Source organism: Symphalangus syndactylus, chromosome 5 (assembly GCF_028878055.3).
Source record: "Symphalangus syndactylus isolate Jambi chromosome 5, NHGRI_mSymSyn1-v2.1_pri, whole genome shotgun sequence".
NCBI classification, from domain to species: domain Eukaryota; kingdom Metazoa; phylum Chordata; class Mammalia; order Primates; family Hylobatidae; genus Symphalangus; species Symphalangus syndactylus.
This window is the reverse complement of record NC_072427.2, coordinates 130,042,153-130,061,647: the sequence shown is the minus strand read 5'-3', so window position 1 is coordinate 130,061,647 and position 19,495 is coordinate 130,042,153. Positions and strand designations below refer to the sequence as shown.

At 41.6% G+C, this 19,495-nt stretch overlaps 1 protein-coding gene across 3 annotated transcripts in view; it reads left to right on the top strand.

Annotated features, from left to right (window-relative positions):
• The window catches only part of STARD9 (StAR related lipid transfer domain containing 9), a 156,828-nt gene that overhangs the window by 48,908 nt on the left and 88,425 nt on the right, over positions 1-19,495 (top strand). For all 3 annotated transcript variants that reach the window (XM_063639540.1, XM_055278850.2, XM_055278849.2), the window contains exons 4-7: positions 14,222-14,338; positions 17,578-17,610; positions 17,697-17,758; positions 18,369-18,481. In XM_063639540.1, the coding sequence (XP_063495610.1) occupies positions 14,222-14,338; positions 17,578-17,610; positions 17,697-17,758; positions 18,369-18,481 (325 nt within the window). The remainder of the gene's footprint in view (positions 1-14,221; positions 14,339-17,577; positions 17,611-17,696; positions 17,759-18,368; positions 18,482-19,495) is intronic.

Below are 19,495 nucleotides of genomic sequence, written 5' to 3'. Positions count from 1 at the left end.
TATAGGTGCCTGCCACCACACCTGGCTAATTTTGTATTTTTAGTAGAGATGGGGTTTCACCATGTTGGCCAGGCTGGTCTCGAACTCCTGACCTCAAGTGATCCACCCGCCTCAGCCTCCCAAAGTGCTGGGATTACAGGGGTGGGCCACCACACCTGGTATAAATGTCCCTTAATTTGGATTGTCCAGTGTCTCCTCATGATTACATTCAGATTATGTATCCTTGATGGCAGTGTCACTGAGTTTACCTTGATTGCTTGATTAAGGTGGTGTCTGCCAGATTTTTTTTCACTGTAAAGTTACTCTTTCTCTTCTTTGTAATTAATAAATATTTTATAGGAAGTACTTTGAAACTATGTATTCCAGCCCTCATCAGACTTTTAAATTATTTATATCTGTGATTCATGTTTATATTATGTATCTTTGATTCATGGTTTCCCATTTTATACAGTGAATTGCAACCTGTTACTATCATTGCTTATTGTGGTAAAAGAAAAATTTTAGACAAATTTAACAGAGCTTAATTGAGCAAAGAAGAATTTACAGATAAGGCAGCCCCCAGAACTACAATAGGTTCAGATAGAACCTGAGGCTGCCACATGGTTGGATAACATTTATGGACAGAAAAAGGAAGGTGACATACAGAAAACAGAGGGGTGAGGTACAGAAACAGCTGAATTGGTTACAGTTCTTTGCTTTATTTGAACACAGTTTGAACAGTTGGCTGTCTGTGATTGGTTGAAACTTGGCTACTTGTTACATAAGTAGGTTACATTCTGTTTATACATTTACTTAGGTTATAATCACTATGTATGGAGAAACCTTTAGGCCAGTCTTAAAATCTGTAAGGAGACAGCTTTAGGCTAAACTTAACAATTGTGATGTTCATTTTGTTCCTGTTAGTGGAAAATGGTATTTAGAAACCAGGTTCTGGGTGCTAGATGTGATCATTTCTGTTGGGGTATTACTGTTTTCAGGTCCTCTCAGTAAAGTTAGACAAAGCTAGGGAATATATATTTGCATATACATTTTCATATATACACACATACATATATCTATTTATCAATTTATATTGAAGCCTATGAGTTCTCACTGATTCTGATCTAATACCATACAATTCATTCTTTTTTGTTTGTTTCCTTGACTACGTTAAAGGAAAACAATTCATTCTTGCTTTCTTCGTCTCCTAATTTATAACTCCTTTATCTGATGATGAAGCTGGCTGTGATGGTGTGCAACTGTAGCCCTAGCTACTTGCAGGCCAAGGCAGGAGGACCCTTGAGCCCAGGAGTTCAAAGTTGTAGTGGGCTGTGATTGTACCACTGCACTCCAGCCTGAGAGACAGAGTAAGACCCTGTCTCTTAAAAACAAAAAACAAACAACGAATAATGAAAAATGAAAGCCAAGTTTCTCATTATCACCTGTAGCTTTCTCTCTCTCTCTCTTTTTTTTTTTTAAGAGACAGGGTCTCACTTTGTTGCTTATCCTGGGGTGCAGCTGCAAAGTCATAGCTCATTGCAACCTTAAACTCCTGGGCTCAAGTGATCCTCCCACCTCAGACTCTTGAGTAGCTGGGACTTCAGGCATGAGCCACTGCCCAGCGGATGTCTCTCCGTTTTGGATCCATACTTCCTTGTTCAAATGAAAGTAACTTGAATGAAGGGGTAGGGCAAAGAGATTTGTTTGACTGTTTCTGTGGTTACTTGCCTGGGTATCTGTTGTTCCTGAGATGGGAGATCTTTAGTTTGAACCATGAACTTTCCAAGGTTGACAGCCAGGTATTAAGAGATGACAAATGGAAGTACAAAGATTTTTCAGAGGGAATAATGTGACATGGTTGTTCTACTGTTTTATCCAGAGCTCTGATGTTCTGAAGGATTGAAATGATAAGGATACATTTTATATTTTATGGTGATACAGTCCTGGGGTCAACCTCACTTAAGAGAGAAGGCCTTTATATGGGGACATTATGTGGGGCTTCAAGGTAGGGACCTCTCTCAAAGTGTGCTTTGAAATAAGTAAGTATAGCTTAAGATGCAGATCAGGGCCAGGCCTGGTAGCTCACGCCTGTAATCCCAGCACTTTGGGAGGCCGAGGCAGGCAGATCACCTGAGGTCGGGAGTTCCAGACCAGCCAGACCAACATGGAGAATCCCCGTCTCTACTAAAAATACAAAAATTATCTGGGTGCGATGGCACATGCCTGTAATCCCAGCTACCTGGGAGGCTGAGGCAGGAGAATCACTTGAACCTGGGAGGGGGAGGTTGCAGTGAGCCAAGATCGTGCCATTGCACTCCAGCCTGGGCAACAAGAGCAAAACTCTGTCTAAAAAAAAAAAAAAAATGCAGATCAAATGTCAACTCTGCTATGAACATTTCCTCACTACCTCAGGCCACAGTCATTTTCCTTTCTCCAAATACAATATTTATGTCTACTCTTTATTCATATTCTACTATGTACTGGTATTGAACTATTTACTGACTCTATGGTCTATCTCTCCAACTATATGATAAGTTTGTTGTGGACTGAAGACAGTGTTTGAAAGGTTTTTCAAACCTCTCTCAGTGTCCTATGTGGTGCTGGGTTCCTGTTAGGAACTCAATAAATACTTTCTTCCAAGGTTAAGAGAATTCTAGTTCTGGGACTTGCATGTTTCAAGACTCATTTCTTTCAAAATAATGACTCTTCTTTCTTTCCATTGGGTATGGCATAGATTTCGCTTGGCTTTGTTCATGTTTACCTTCATTTCAAAATTTCTGTTGTAGTCTCTCTCTCCTCTTGTTCTTTGGGAACTGTTTAAATACCAATTTCCGTGGTATGCATTGCATGGATAAATGTAAAATGTGGATGAACATGGGAAATAAATCTCTGTATTTCACCATAAAATGGAGAAGCAAATAGGAAATCTAGACTCATTTGTCAAAGTTACATATAGGCTGTTGCCTGGAAAAATCTGCAGTTTATCAGGGATAGTATCTGGTCCACACTTGGGCCAGGGCCCAAATTATGTTGGTTAACTCCTAGCTAGGCTTACAATGGGAATAGATGCATCTATACGCATTTATATTGGTAGAGACCCAAAGATGAATGGCCTATAGTGGGATTGAAGGAACAGCCCAGAATTTACCTGACATTTATGAAGAGTGGACAGTATTTCCTGAAACTGTGGGTTTATGTTTGCAAAGCTGGCACAGATGACACTTTCCCGTGTTAGATTGTTCACTACTGCCAAGTGGACAGTGGCTTATGTAAGGCTTGGATGCTTTGGGAGTGGAGCTATGGTATGCTTTCCCATGCTATATATATTGGGAAATTAAATAGAAAATTTTAATTATTAATTAAAATAAAAAATATTAAGTTGTCTAAGTATAAACAGAAAAACACTATGTCTATAATATAACAAAACAAGGTTCAGCTTAGTATCCTCATTATATTTAGGTATTCTTAATTGCTGTATTTACATCAGAATTTAAGATCTTGAAGGAACATTAGATATATTATCTAGAAATAAAACAAAAGTCTGAAAGAGTAATTTCACCACCAAAATGTTAAGAATGTATTATCTCTGAATAGTGGGATCATTTTCGTTTATCACTATTTTCTGTTGTCTTTTTTTTTTTATTGAGACAGAGTCTCCCTCTGTCATCCAAGCTGGAGTGCAGTGACGCAATCTCGGTCTGCTGCAACTCCACCTACCAGGTTCAAGCGATTCTTCTGCCCCAGCCTCCCAAGTAGCTGGGACTACAGGCATACGCCACCACGCCCAACTAATTTTTGTATTTTTCATAGAGACAGGGTTTTGCCATGTTGGCCAGACTGGTCTCGAACTCCTGACCTCAGGTGATTCACCTGCCCTGGCCTCCCTAAGTTCTGGGTTTACAGGCATGAAAGAATAATTTTCATAGTGAATACACAAATACTGACCCTTGTCAATAAAGATGTTATCTGTTACTGCATTTAGTAGCAATTTTTCTAAAAGGGAATAAAGTTTTCTAATATGATTCTTTTATTTTAACAATGGAGTTACAGACCCATGGAGATAAGTAATATTTAAAGTTCATTTAAACAGAACATATCATAGACATTTAAAGCTATTTTCTTTTTGACACAGTCTCATTCTGTCACCCAGGCTGGAGTGTGGTGGCACAGTCTTGGCCCATTGCAACCTCTGCCTCCCATGTTCAAACGATTCTCCTGCCTCAGCCTCCCAAGTAGCTGTGATTACAGGTGTGTACCACCACACCCGGATAATTTTTTTATTTTTAGTAGAGATGGGGTTTCACCATGTTGGGCAGGCTAGTCTTGTATTTCTGACCTCAAGTGGTCCACCCACCTCAGCCTCCCAAAGTGCTGGGATTACAGGCATGAGCCACCACCCCCAGCCTTAAAGCTATTTTCTGTTTTTGGAGACAGAGTCTCACTTTGTTGCCCAGGCTAGAGTGCAGTGGCACAATCTTGGCTCAGTGCAACCTCTGCCTCTCGGGCTCAAGGAGTTCTCTTGTCTCAGCCTTCCAAGTAGCTAGGATTGCAGACGCACGCTACCACTCCCGGCTAATTTTTATATTTTAGTAGAGATAGGGTTTCACCATGCTGGCCAGGCTGGTCTTGAACTCCTGACCTCAGGTGATCCACCCGCCTCGGCCTCCGAAAGTGCTGGGTTTACAGGCGTGAGCCACCATACCTGGCTGCTATTTTCTTCTTCCTATTTTTTTTTTTTAGGTGGATTAACAAAAACTAATGAAGAATTTCTTTTCTGTGTGGAAATTTTAGTTTTTAATAGCAACTTCAGTTTGTAATAGACGTGCATGAAACTTTTCTGTGGGAAGGTATTAAGGGCTGAGGACTACATGTATTTTGTTGAATAACTAACCTCCCTCTCAGTGGAATGATTTTCATATTTATAAAAGAAAAAGAATGACCCCTAAGCCCTAACAAAACCTTCAAGATATGAAGAAGAGCTTTTATTATTATTATTTTATTTATTTATTTTTTTGAGACGGAGTCTTGGTTCTGTCGCCCAGGCTGGAGCACAGTGGTACGATACCGGCTCACTGCAGCCTCTGCCTCCCAAGTTCCAGCTGTTCTCCTGCCTCAGCTTCCCAAGTAACTGGCATTACAGGCACCTGCCACCACGCCTGGCTAATTGTTGTATTTTTTAGTAGAGACAGGGTTTCACCATGTTGGCCAGGCTGGTCTCGAAACTCCTGACCTCAAGTGATTCTCCCGCATCAGCCTCCCAAGGTGCTGGGATTACAGGCATGAGCCACCACATCTGGCAAGAGTTTTAATTATTTGTTTTCTTCTTCCTCTTCTTCCTCTTCTTCCTTCTTCCTTCTTCTTCTTCTTCTTCTTCTTCTTCTTCTTCTTCTTCTTCTTCTTCTTCCTTCTTCCTTCTTCCTTCTTCCTTCTTCCTTCTTCCTTCTTCTTTCTTCTTTCTTCTTCTTCTTTCTTCTTCTCCTTCTTTTTTTTTTTTTTTTTTTGTGGCAGGGGAAAGAGTTTTACTCTTTTCGCCCAGGCTGGAGCACAGTGGTGCGATTTTGGCTTACTGCAGCCTCCGCCTCCCAGGTTCAAATGATTCTCTTGTCTCAGCCTCCTGAGTAGCTGGGATTACAGGCATGTGCCAGCATCCTCAGCTAATTTTGTATTTTTTTTTAGTAGAGACGGGGTTTCACCATGTTGGTCAGGCTGATCTCGAACTCCTGACCCCAGGTGATCCGCCCACCTCAACCTCCCAAAGTGCTGAGATTACAGGTGTGAGCCACCGTGCCTGGCCATCTTTAATTTAATGGTTTATGAGAGGGCTTTTGATATCAGTTTTTTTTTCAAGACAGCATCTCGCTCTGTCACCCCAGGTAGATGGAGTGCAGTGGTGTGATGTCGGCTCACTGCAGCCTCTACCTCTTCAGCTCAAGCGATCCTTCAGCTTCAGCCTCTGAAGTAGCTGAGGCCTCTCAGTCTCCGAGAGTGCTGGTATTACAAGTGGGCACCACCGTGCTTGGCCAATTGTTTTCTGGGAGGCCAAGGTGGGCTGATTGCTTTGAGTCCAGGAGTTTGAGACCAGCCTGGGCAACACGGGTGAAACCCCGTCTCTACAAAAAATACAAAAATTAGCTGGGCATGGGGGCACGTGCCTGTAGTCCCAGCTACTTGGGAGGCTAAGGTGGGAGGATTGCTTGAGCCTGGGAAGTTGAGGCTGCAGTAAGCTGTGATTGTGCCACTGTACTCTAGCCTGGGCAACAGAGCAAAACCTTGTCTCAGAAAAAGAAAAAAAAATTATGGGTACATAGTAGGTATATATATTTATGAGGTACATGAGATATTTTGATATAGGCATACAATGCATAGTAATCACATCAGGGTAAATGGGATATCCATCACCTCAAGCATTTATCCTTTCTTTGTGTTACAAACATTCCAGTTATGCTCTTAAAGTTATTTCAAAATGTACAATAAATTTTTGTTGGCTGTAGTAACCACGTTATGCTATCAAATACTAGATCTTATTCATTTTATCTAACTTTTTTTGTACCCATTAACCATCCGCCTTCCCCTCTACCGCCACTGCCCTTCCAAGCCTCTGGTAACCATCATTCTACTCTCTGTTTTCATGAGTTCAGGTGTTTTAATTTTTAGCTCCCACAAGCTTGTCTTTCTGTGCCTGGTTTATTTCACTTAACGTAATGTGTTCCAGTTCTGTCCATGTTTTTGTAAATGACAGGGTTTCACCATTTTTATGGCTGAGTAGTACTCCATTTTGTATATGTACCACATTTTGTTTATGTTCGCCTCCTGATGGACATTTAGGTTGCTTCCAAATCCTGGCTATTGTGAATAGTACTGCAATAAACATGGGAGTGCAGATACTTTTTTGACATACTGATTTCATTTTCTTTGGATAAATACTCAGTAGTGGGATTGCTGGATCATATGGTAATTTTATCTTTAGTGCTTTTTTTTTTTTTGAGGAACCTCCATACTGTTCTCCATAGTGGCTGTACTAATTTACATTCCCACCAATACTGTATAAAGGTTCCCTTTTCTCCACATCCTCGCCAGCATTCATTATTGCCTGTCTTTTGGATAAAAGCCATTTCTCCTGGGGTGAGATGATAAGTCATTGTAGTTTCAATTTGGATTTCTCTGACGATCAGTGACGTTGAACACCTTTTCATATGTCTGTTTGTCATTTGTATGTCTTCTTTTGAGAAGTGCTTGTTCAGATCTTTTGCCTATTTTAAAATTGAATTTTTAGATTTTTTATTGAATTTTTTGCATTCCTTATATGTTCTGGTTATTAATCCTTTGTCAGATGGATAGTTTGCAGATACATTCACCTGTTCTGTGGGTTGTCACTTCACTTGGTTGATTGTTTCCTTTGCTGTGCAGAAGCTTTTTAACTGGATGTGATCCCATTCATCCATTTTTGCTTTAGTTGCATGTGTTTCTGGTGTATTATTCAAGAAATCTATGCCCAGACCTATGTCCTGGAGAGTATTCTCAGTGTTAATGTTTAGTAGTTTCATAGTTTGAGGTCTTAGATTTAAGTCCTTAATCCATTTTGATTTGATTTTTGTATAAGGTGAGAGATAGGGGTCAAGTTTCATTCTTCTGCATATGGATATCCAGTTTTCCCAGCACCATTTATTGAAGAGACTGTCTTCTCCTCAGTGTATGTTTTGGCACCTTTGTCAAAAATGAGTTCACTGTGGTGTGTGGATGTCTTTCTGGGTTCACTGTTTTGTTCCATTGGTCTGCGTGTCTGTTTTTATGCCAGTACCATGCTGTTTTGGTTACTGTAGCTCTGTAGTATAATTTGAAGTCAGGTAATATGATTCCTTCAGTTTTGTTTTTTGCTCAGGATGGCTTTGGCTATTCTGGGTCTTCTGTGGTTCAATAAAAATTTTAGAATTATTTTTTCTATTTCTGTGAAGAGTGTCATTGGTATTTTGGTAGAGATTGCAAGTATTTCTCATACTACCCCAGTTAAATTTCTTTTTTTTCCCCAAGACAGTCTCTTGCTCTGTTGTCCAGGCTGGAGTGCGGTGGCGTGATCATGGCTTACTGTAGCCTTGACCTCCTGGGTGCAAGCAATCCTCCCACCTTAGCCTCCCAAGTAGCCAGGACTACAGGTGTACACCACTACACCCTGCTAATTTTATTTTTTGTAGAGACAAGGTCTCAACATGTTGCCAGGCTGATCTTGAACTCTTGCACTGAAGGGATCCTCTTCCTCAGCCTCCTAAAGTGCTGGGATTACAGGCTTGAACCACTGTGCCTAGCCTATAGTTTTCATTGTAGAGGTCTTTCACTTTGGTTAAGACTATTCCTAGGTATCTTATTTATAGCTATTGTAAATGGGATTGCATTCTTGATTTCTTTTTCAGATTGTTCTCTGTTAGCATGTAGAAATGCTACTGATTTTTATATGTTGATTTTGTATCTTGCAAGTTTACTGAATTTGTTTATGAGTTCTAACAAGTTTTTGGTGGAGTCTTTAGGTTTTCCCAAATATAATATATCATCTGCAAACAGGGATAATTTGACTTCTTCCTTTCCAATTTGGATGCTTTTTCTTTCTTTCTCTTGTCCGATTGCTCTAGCTAGGACTAATACATTGAATAACCATGGTGAAAATGGGCATTGTTGTCTTATTCCAGATCCTAGAGGGAAAGGCTTTCAGTTTTTTCCTGTTCAGTCTGATACTAGCTGTGGATCTCTTCTTGTATATGGCTTTTATTGTGTTGAGGTATGTTCCTTGTGTACCCAGTTTTTCAAGGGTTTTTTTTAATCATAAAAGGGATGTTGAATTTTATCAAATGCCTTTTCAACAGTAGTTGAAATGATCATGTGGTTTTTGTCCTTCATTCTGTTGACATGATGTATCACATTCATTGATTTGCATATGTTGACCCGTCCTTGCATCCCTAGGATAAATTCCACTTGGTCACGATAAATGATCTTTTTTTTTTTTTTTTTGGTGAGACTGAGTCTCGCTCTGTCGCTCAGGCTGGAGTGCAGTGGTGCAATCTTGGCTTACCACAACCTCCATCTTCTGGGTTCAAGTGATTCTCCTGCCTCAGCCTCCTGAGTAGCTGGGACTACAGGTGCGTGCCACTACACCCAGCTAATTTTTTGTATTTTTAGTAGAGATGGGGTTTCATCACGCTAGCCAGGATAGTGTCGATCTCCTGACCTCATGATCTCCCTGCCTCGGGCTCCCAAAGTGCTGAGATTACAGGTATGAGCCACCACGCCCAGTCTGAGTAATCTTTTTAACATGTTGTTGAATTTGGTTTGCTGGTATTTCGTTGAAGATTTTTGCATCAATGTTCATCAGGGATATTGGCCTGTAGTTTTCTTTTTTTGATGTATCTTTGTGTGGTTTTGGTATCAGGGTAATACTGGCCTTAAAAGATGAGTTTGCAAGTATTCTCTTTTCATTTTTTTGGAGTAGTTTTAGTAGGATTGGTATTAGTTCTTCTTTAAATGTTTGGTAAAATTCAGCAGTAAAGCTATCAGGTTCCGGGCTCTTCTTTGCTGGGAGATTTTTATTACAGCTTCATTACCTGTTATTGTTCTATTCAGGTTTTGGATTTCTTCATGGTTCAATTTTGGTAGATTACATGTGTCTAGGAATTTATCCATTTTTTTCTAGGTTTTCCAATTTATTGGTATATAGTCATAGTAGTCTCTAATGGGCCTTTGGATTTCTGCAGTGTCAGTTGTAATGCTTCCTTTTTCATCTCTGATTTTATTTATGTGAGTTTTCTCTTTTTTTCTTCATCTGTCTAAAAGCTTATCGATTTTATCTTTTCAAAATACCAACTTTTCATTTTATTGATCTTTTGTATTGCTTTTTTCATTTCAATTTCATTTATTTCTGCTCTAAGTTTTTTTCTTCTGCTGCTCATTTTGTGTGTGATTTGCTCTTGCTTTTCTAGTTCCTTTTTTTTATTATTAAAAAAATAGAAATGGAGTCTTGCTATATTGCAAGAGTTTATAGAGCTTGAGCCCAGGCTAGTCTTGAACTCCTGGGCTCAAGTGATCTTCTTGCCTTGGCCTCTCAAAGTGCTGGGATTACAGACATGGGCCACCATGCCTGGCCACTTTTCTAGTTTTTAAGATGCATTATTAGGTTATTTGAAGTTTTTCTACTTTTTTGATATAGACGCTTATTGCTGTAAACTTTTTTCTTAGTAGTACTTTCACTGTATCCCATTTGTTCTGATATGTTCTGTTTCCGTATCCATTTGTTTTCAAGAAATTTAGGCCAGGCATGGTGGCTTACGCCTGTAGTCCTAGTACTTTTTGACGCCAAGTTTGGCAGACCGCCTGAGCTCAGGAGTTCAAGACCAGCCTGGGAAACATGATGAAACCCTGTCTCTACTAAAATACAAAAAAAGCCAGGCGCGGTGGTGCGCACCAGTAGTCTCAGCTACTTGGGATACCAGGGCATGAGAATTGCTTGAACTCGGGAGGCAGAGGTTGCAGTGAGCTGAGATCACACCATTGTACTCCAGTCTGGGTGACAGAGCGAGATTCTGTCTCCAAAAAAAAAAAGAAAGAAATTTTAAAGTTTTCTTCTTATTTTGTTCAATGGCCTACTGGTCATTCAGGAGCATATAGTTTAATTTCTATGTGTGTGTATAGTTTCACACACATGGAATCATGTGAAATCAATAACAAAATTCCTCTTGTTATTGATTTCTAATTTTATTCCATTGTGGTCATAGAAACTTGATATGATTTCAGCTTTTTGGAATTATTTTATTATTTATTTTTTCCTTAACCCACCTTTCAGGAAGATTTTTTAAAATTCTTTAAGATGTGTTTTGTGGCTGAACATATGGTCTATTCTTGAGAATGATCCATGTGCTGAGGAGAAGAATGTGTATTTCTGCAGCCATTGGATGAAATGTTCTATAAGTATCTATTAGGTCCATTTGGTTTACAGTGCAGATTAAGTCCAACATTTCTTTGTTGATTTTCTGTCTGAATGATCTATCCAATGCTGAAAGTGGGGTGTTGAAGTCTCCAGCTATTACAGTATTGAGGTCTCTCTTTCTCTCTTTAGTGCTAATAATATTTGCTTTATGTATATCTGGGTGATCCAGTGCTGGGTGCATATATATTTATAATTGTTACATCCTTTTGCTGAATTGATCCCTTTCTGATTATATAATGACCTTTGTCTCTTTTAAGATTTTGTCTTGAAATCTATTTTGTCTGATATACATGTAGCTACTTCTCTTTTTTGGTTTCCATTTGCACGGGATATCTTTTTCTCTCCCTTTGTTTTCAGTGTATATGTGTCTTTATAGGTGAAATGTGTTTCCTGTAGGCAACAGATTGTTGGGTCTTGTTTTTTAAATCCATTTAACTCTGTCTTTTGATTGGAGAGTTTAGTCCCTTTACGTTCAGCATTATTATTGATGAGTAAGGACTTCTGCCATTTTGTTATTTGTTTTCTGGTTGTTTTGTGGTCTTTTCTTCCCTCTTTCTTTTCTTCCTGTCTTCCTGTTTTGTGAAGGTGATTTTCTCTGGTGACATGTTTTAATTTCTTTTTATTTTTTGTGTATCTTTTGTAGGTTTTTTGATTTGAGGTTACCATGAGGCTTGCAAATAACCCATTCGTTTAAACGGATGACAACTTAACACTGATTATTAAAACAAATAAACAAACTAATAAAGAGAAAACTAATAAAAATGCCTGTAATCCTAGCTACTCAAGAGGCTGAGGTGAGATGATCCCTTGAGCCCAGGAGCTCGAAGCTGCAGTAAGCTATGACTGTGCCACTGCACTTCAGCCTAGCTGACAGGATAAGACCATGTCTCAAGAAAAAAATAAATAAAGGGCCAGGCACAGTGGTGCACACCTGTAATGCCAGCACTTTGGGAGGCCGAAGTACATGGATCACTCGAGTCCAGGAGTTCAATACCAGCCTGGGCAACATGGGGAGACCTGTCTCCACAAAAATTCAAAAAAATTAGCTGGGCATGGTGGTGCACACCTGTAGTTCCAGCTGCTGGGGAGGCCAAGGTAGGGAGATCGTTTGAGCCCAAGAGGTCGAGGCTGTGGTAAGCCAAGATTGTGCCACTGCACTCCAGCCTGGGGGACACAGCAAGACTCTGTCTCGGCCGGACGTGGTGGCTCAAGCCTGTAATCCTAGCACTTTGGGAGGCCGGGACAGGTGGATTGCCGGAGCTCAGGAGTTCGAGACCAGCCTGGGCAACATGGTGAAACTCTGTCTCTACTAAAATATAAAAAAAAAATCAGCCGGGCGTGGTGGTGGGCGCCTGTAATCCCAGCTACTCGGGAGGCTGAGGTGGGAGAATTGCTTGAACCCAGGAGGCAGAGGTTGCAGTGAGCCAAGATTGTGCCACTGTGCTCCAACATGGGCGACAGAGCAAGACTCTGTCTTCATAAAAAAAAAAAAAAAAAAAAAAAAAAAAGACCCTGTCTCAATTACAAAAAAAAAAAAAAAAAAAAAAGAACAGGGAGTGTAGTCTTGAGTTAGCAGCTTCTATCTTTGTCCCTAATTAAGTGTATTACTTTGTTTAATCTTCACAACAAACCTGTATTACAGATACAAAAATAAACATTTTATACCTAAAAAAACCTGATGTTTACAAAGTTTAAGTAACTTGCCCAAGATCACACAGCTTTGAAGTGTAAGAACACACTACACCTTGGAATCATATCAGAGGAGTCACAGAATTGAAGGGGAAGTTGAAAAATGGGCAGGAAGGCATGGGATGCTAACTAAGCAGCAGGGACCCCAGGCAGAACCATATCACAGAATCATCTGGTTTGAGCACACACTTGGCACTTCTACCACTATATGCCCAGCAGGCAGTGCTATTGGATCCTTGATGCCAGCATGGACAATTTATTAACTGTTCTTTATTTTTATGTCTTTCTTTCAAAATTCAAATGATAATCTAGTTGTCAAGTGACATTTAGTTATCCAGCCCCATTTCTTTCTTTCTTTCTTTTTTTTTTTTTTTTTTTTTTTTTTTTTTTTTTTTGAGATGGAGTCTCACTCTGTCGCCTAGGCTGGAGTGCAATGGCACAATCTCAGCTCATTGCACTTCCGCTTCCCGGGTTCAAGCAATTCTCCTGCCTCCGCTTCCCAAGTAGCTGGGATTATAGGTGCCCGCCACCATGCCTGGGTAATTTTTTGTATTTTTAGTAGAGACGGGATTTCGCCATGTTGGCCAGACGTGTCTTGAACTCCTGACCTCAGGCGATCCACCCACCTCCTCCTCCCAAAGTGCTGGAATTACAGGCGTGAGCCACCGCGCTCGGCCCTTTCTGGCTTCATTTCATGTGCTAGTGTTGTCCTAGGTGGAGAGGAATATCTGGCCTGTTTGGCTTCTATAGTAGAGCATTGAGCCATGCTTCCCACCAAGACTGACACAACCAAAGATTCAAAGGAAGAGTATTTTGATGCTGGGCAACAGTACAAAGGGTAAATGTCCACTGTACCAGCCGTGGGTATGCAGATGCCCACGTAGCATTCTGCTGAAAGTTGGCTGAACTAGGAAGCTGTGCCTTCCCCATAAAGCTGGCTATTTTTTCTTGAGACCAGAGTCTGCCTAACAGAGCTCAGTAGGACTTCCAAGCAGTTTATCAAGTACAGGAGTTTTCACATGAGGACGTCTGCCTATTTCTGATTCACTAAAGCAGGGGTAAATTACCAGCAGAACCAGCCAGCTCTTAGGGTCAATCTGAGGAGGGAGTGTGTAGAAAATAAATGCATGTGGAAAACACCTCCCTAACTTCTGGTCTTACTGATCTTCAGTATGGTATCCTAAGACCCTGAATTTGTATGTTACTGGGCAATATTTCACTGCAGCTTTACCTGATTAACCATATTAAACGTTTTCTTACGAGAGATACAAAATTATTTTGCTTGCATACCTTTGCTCTTCTACACTCCCTGTGCCTTAAGTTTAGAGACCATATTACTTTTGTATCTTATCTTCAGAGTCTAGTATGGTGTCTAGATACGGTAGGCACTTAAAAAATTTGACGGGCTGAATGAATGAATTTTCCTTAGCTATCTTTTTATGAAGCTAAGTTGATTCTTATGAAATGGTAGTGAATTAATAGTCATGGATGTTTGAAATATTTTATATATTTTTTAGATTAGAAAATAATTCTAAATCTGCAATGAGAAGGACCACAGTGATATTTTCTCTGCTTTTGTTGTTACAGGTTTTCCAGGATTTAGGGACGGAAGTACTGTCTGGAGTTGCCAAAGGCTATAACATATGCCTTTTTGCTTATGGACAGACAGGCTCTGGGAAGACATATACCATGCTGGGGACCCCAGTGAGTATTACGATGATATATATTCCTAATGCCACAGCAAGCCTGAACCTTGCATTGTCCTTACTACTGTGAGATAGAATATGATTTCTGTAGTCAGTCAACTTTAAAGAAGATTGAATGAGACTTCTGTTTTAAGAATGAGTTTTTCGGCTGGGTGCAGTGGCTCATGCCTGTAATCCCAGCACTTTGGGAGGACAAGGTGGGAACCCGGGAGGCAGAGCTTACGGTGAACTGAGATCGTGCCATTGCACTCCAGCCTGGGCAACAAGAGAGGAACTCCATCTCAAAAAAAAAAAAAAAAAAGAATGAGTTTTTCAGCATTTAATTGGAAGGTAAACTTTGAATAATTAACCCCTATTTATTTATTTATTTATTTATTTATTTATATATCTATTTTTGAGATGCAGTCTTGCTCTGTCGCCCAGGCTTGAGTGCGGTGGCGCAATCTCAGTTCACTGCAAGCTCCACCTCCCGGGTTCACGCTATTCTTCTGCCTCAGCCTCCCAAGTAGCTGGGACTACAGGCACCCGCCACCACGCTCGGCTAATTTTTTGTGTTTTTAGTAGAGACAGAGTTTCACCGTGTTAGCCAGGATGGTCTCAATCTCCTGACCTCGTGATCTGCCCGCCTCGGCCTCCCAAAGTGCTGGGATTACAGGCGTGAGCCACCATGCCCGGCCTTAACCCCTCTTTATTAAACCCTGAAGAGCCTTAGAATTTTACAGCTCCCTTTGACAAAGCAGTTCTCGTCAGTCCTGCTGAATTTCTCGTTATCTCCAGGTTCATTATTTGAATCTGTTTTGCACCTTTGTTGTGGACAAGATCTGGACTAAATCTTAAGTGCAAGCTAGAGCTGTGCAGAGATTTGATTATTGTGGCCAAGCTCCAAGCCTATGTGTGTTAGCTGTGTGTTGGAAGAAAGCAGGAGAACTAGCTCCTGAGCCAGGGGCTTTCAAAAGTATGTAGGATTTAATAAGAGCCTTCCTTTATCACAGAAAATCAGGAGAGCAGAGTTCCTTAAGAATATTTTTTTGTTTTGGGTTTAGAAATATCCTTGTCGGGGTGCCAGGTGCAGTGGCTCACACCTACAATCTCAACACTTTGGGGTGGCTGAGGCAGAAAGATCTCTTAAGCCCAGGAATTTGAGAACAGTCTAGGCAACATAGGGAGACCCCATCTCTACAAAAAATACAAAAATTAGCCAGGTGTGGGGGCACATGCCTGTGGTCCCAGCTACTTAGGAGGCTGAGGTGGGAGGATGGCTTCAGCCTGGGAAGTTGAGGCTACAGTGATCAGCCATGATCTTGCCACTGTACTCCAGCCTGGGCAACAAAGTAAGAGACCCTGTCTCGGCTGGGTGGGGTGGCTCATTCCTGTAATCCCAGCACTTTGGGAGGCTGAGGCGGGCAGATCTCAAGGTCAGGAGTTCGAGGCCAGCCTGGCCAATATGGTGAAACCAAGTCTCTACTAAAATTTTACAGCTCCCTTTGACAAAGCAGTTCTCGTCAGTCCTGCTGAATTTCTCGTTATCTCCAGGTTCATTATTTGAATCTATTTTGCACCTTTGTTGTGGACAAGACCTGGACTAAATCTTAAGTGCAGGCTAGAGCTGTGCAGAGATTTGATTATTGTGGCCAAGCTCCAAGCCTACATGTGTTAGATCTGTGTGTTGGAAGAAAGCAGGAGAACTAGCTCCTGAGCCAGGGGCTTTCAAAAGTATGTAGGATTTAATAAGAGCCTTCCTTTATCACAGAAAATCAGCCAGACATGGTGGCGTGCACCTGTAATCCCAGCTACTTGGGAGGCTGAGGCATGAGAATTGCTTGAACCTGGGAGGCAGAGGTTGCAGTGAGCTGAGATTATGCCATTTCACTCCAGCCTGGGAAATGGGGCGAGACCATCTAAAAAAAATAATAAATAAATAAATAAAAAGAGACCCTGTCTCTAAAAGTATATATATCCTGTTAGGTGGGTAACAAATAAACACTACACAGGGACGTTCTATAGGACATGATTCCTCTTAGATGATTATCCCTGATGTCTTGGGCCTAGCTCATTGCTCGCTTTGTCCTGTGTTTAGTGTGATTTCACAGTATTTGACATTAAAAGAATTGGGGCTGGGCGTGTTGGTTCACACCTGTAATCCCAGTACTTTGGGAGGCTGAGGCAGGCGGATCACCTGAGCTCAGGAGTTCGAGACCAGCCTGGCCAACATGGTGAAACCCCGTCTCTACTAAAAATACAAAAATTAGCCAGGTGTGATGGTGGGCGCCTGTACTCCCAGCTACTCGGGAAGCTGAGGCAGGAGAATTGCTTGAACTCGGGAGATGGAGGTTGCAGTGAGCCAAGATCGTGCCATTGTACTCCAGCCTGGGCAACAAGAGTGAAACTCCATTTCAAAAAAATAATAATTAAAAAAAAAAGAAATTGGCCACTAAACCAAAAGTATAAGCCCTTAACTGAGTACAAGTTAGCACTGGATCCAAGATGGGAAAAGAAACTACCTCTTTCTAAATGTGTTTTTTTGTTGTTGTTGTTTTTGTTGTTTTGTTTTGTTTTGTTTTTGAGATGGGGTCTCACTCTGTTACCCAAGCTGGAGTGCAGTGGCGCGATCTCAGCTCATTGCAGCCTCTGCCTCCTGGGTTCAAGTGATCCTCCCACCTTAGCCTCCCAATTAGCTGAGACCATAGGCACACGCCACCATGCCTGGCTAATTTTTTTGTATTTTTATTAGAGACAGAGTCTCCGCAGGTTGCCCAGGCTTGTATCTAACCCCTGAGCTCAAGTGATCCACCCACCTCAGCCTCCCAAAGTGCTGGGATTACAGGGGTGAGCCACCACACCTGGTCTAAATGTGTATTTTGAATACTCATATACTCTAGTCCCCCTGTAAGGATTGGAGGTATAGGGGGTCTAGGAGGAACATTGGTAAAGTGTTTTTATCCAAGCATAATGTAATCTGCATTACATAAAAGCAGGTATCTGGGTTTGCTGGCTTCTCCTCTTTTCCTTATGGTGATACATACGCCTCTCATTTGGTACATTTCTCCCATGAGTGTCTCTTGGAGCACTGGCACATAAAAGTCCTCTGTATTCCCCAGTGAAACTGCCTGAAGTGAAGAGGCTAGCACAAGGAGTCCATGCACTCATCCCCCATGCTGAGGATGGTTCCTGGGTATTCTGTGGGGGAGGGCATCATCTTGAGTAAACAATAATGCTTTCCTTTCTTCTGTTCTCCAGGCCTCTGTTGGGTTGACACCACGGATATGTGAGGTATAGACTATCTTTTGGCTGGATCCTCTCAAAGTAGGTCCCTGTACAGTTCCTACAGTGAAACCCCAACCCTCTGGTTTGTGCAGGGTCTCTTCGTCAGGGAGAAAGACTGTGCCTCACTGCCTTCCTCCTGTAGGATAAAAGTAAGGTAAGAACCTACCAAGCTCTGGGACCTACAGTAGTTCTCCTTCCACTTCAAATTCTACCATGTTCAGCTGTCCTGTCTTTGCTTCCAGAGTCACCACAGGGATGGAGAAAAGCCACAGAAGAAATACCTTGCAGTACAAGAGCTGAGAAAGATACTTAGGCCCTTGGTTGTAGAAAACTTAATTTCCTACCCATAGACTTAACAAGCAAGTCTTTCCTTCTGTGGCCCAACTTACCCTGGCTGTCTAGTAGCCCTTGAGATGCCTTCACAGAACAATAGAGCTCAAGGGTCATGTTTGAAATTCACTCAAGAAACAACCTCTGTGGCCGGGTGCGGTGAATCTGGGAGGCGGAGGTTGCAGTGAGCCGAGATCGTGCCACTGCACTCCAGCCTGTGAGGCAGAGCGAGACTGTCTCAAAAATAAAAAATACAAAAAATTCTATTGTGTATGTATGGAAAGAGAATCAAGGCGGAACCTTGGCTTGATCAATACCTTAGAGTGTCAGAAGTGGAGCTGGAACAGGAACTAAGATCTCCTGATTTTTAGCTCAGTGTTGTTTCTACTTTTTTCCAAAATATAATTATGTTGCCTTTTTCTACTTATCTCTAGTTTTCTAGAAATCTATAATGAACGGGTGCGGGATCTGTTGAAGCAATCTGGTCAAAAAAAGTCCTATACCCTGCGGGTCAGGGAGCATCCAGAGATGGGGCCCTATGTACAAGGTGAGCTACTGTGGTCCTGGAGATCTGAAACCAAACTGAAGCCTGGGAAGCTCTCCTAATGTTCACTAATTCATTGAACATAGGTGTAATGGACACTTATTGTGTGCCAGCTACTGTGCTAGACACTGAATATATATTGATAAATAGAGAAGACGTGGTCCTGCCCTCAGCAAGCTTACAATCTAGTGGGTGTGAGTCAGGAAACAAACAATTACAAGTAGTGATAAAGGTTTAAAATAAATGGATGTCAATGGCAAAGAGCATTGGAAAGTGTTGGTGACCCACCTGTATGGGGTGATCAGGAAGAGCTTCTCTGAGGAGGAAACGTTTAAGCTAAGACCTGAAAGGACTATAGTCATGTGAAGAATGACATAACAAGGTGAGAAGTGTTTCAGGAAGAGGGAGTGGAATGGACTAGAGCCCTGGGAGAAGGCTTGGTGTTTTCAAGGGGCCAGTGTGGCTAAAGCATGGTGAATGAGAGGGAAAACTGTAGGGAATGTGGTGGAGTATGCAGGCGCCCAATATGGCATGGCCTCTACTGGTTCCCTGGTAAACCAGTCCCCTTTCTCTTCCATTGGTGGTGGTAGTCAGTAGGTAGGAGAGATAGGGCAAAGTCAGACATCAGACATGGCGTAGGATTTGATGTGTTTCCTAACCAAGTACTGATGTTTGGTGCTTGGTACCATCTGTCTTATATCATTAAGGGAGGTCCTGCTATTAAGTAGCAACAGTTGGGTTCTTTTATAGGCGAAGTTTTTACCCTTCCAGGCCACTTATAAGAAGTAATATATGGCCCAGGCGCAGTGGCTTACGCCTGTAATCCCAATGCTTTGAGAGTCTGAGATGGGTGAATTTGCTGGAGGTCAGGAGTTCGAGACCAGCCTGGCCAACATGGTGAAACCTTGTCTCTACTAAAAATACAAAAGATTAGCTGGGTGTGGTGGCAAGTACCTGTAATCCCAGCTACTCGGCAGGCTGAGGCAGGCTAATCGCTTAAACCTGGGAGGCAGAGGT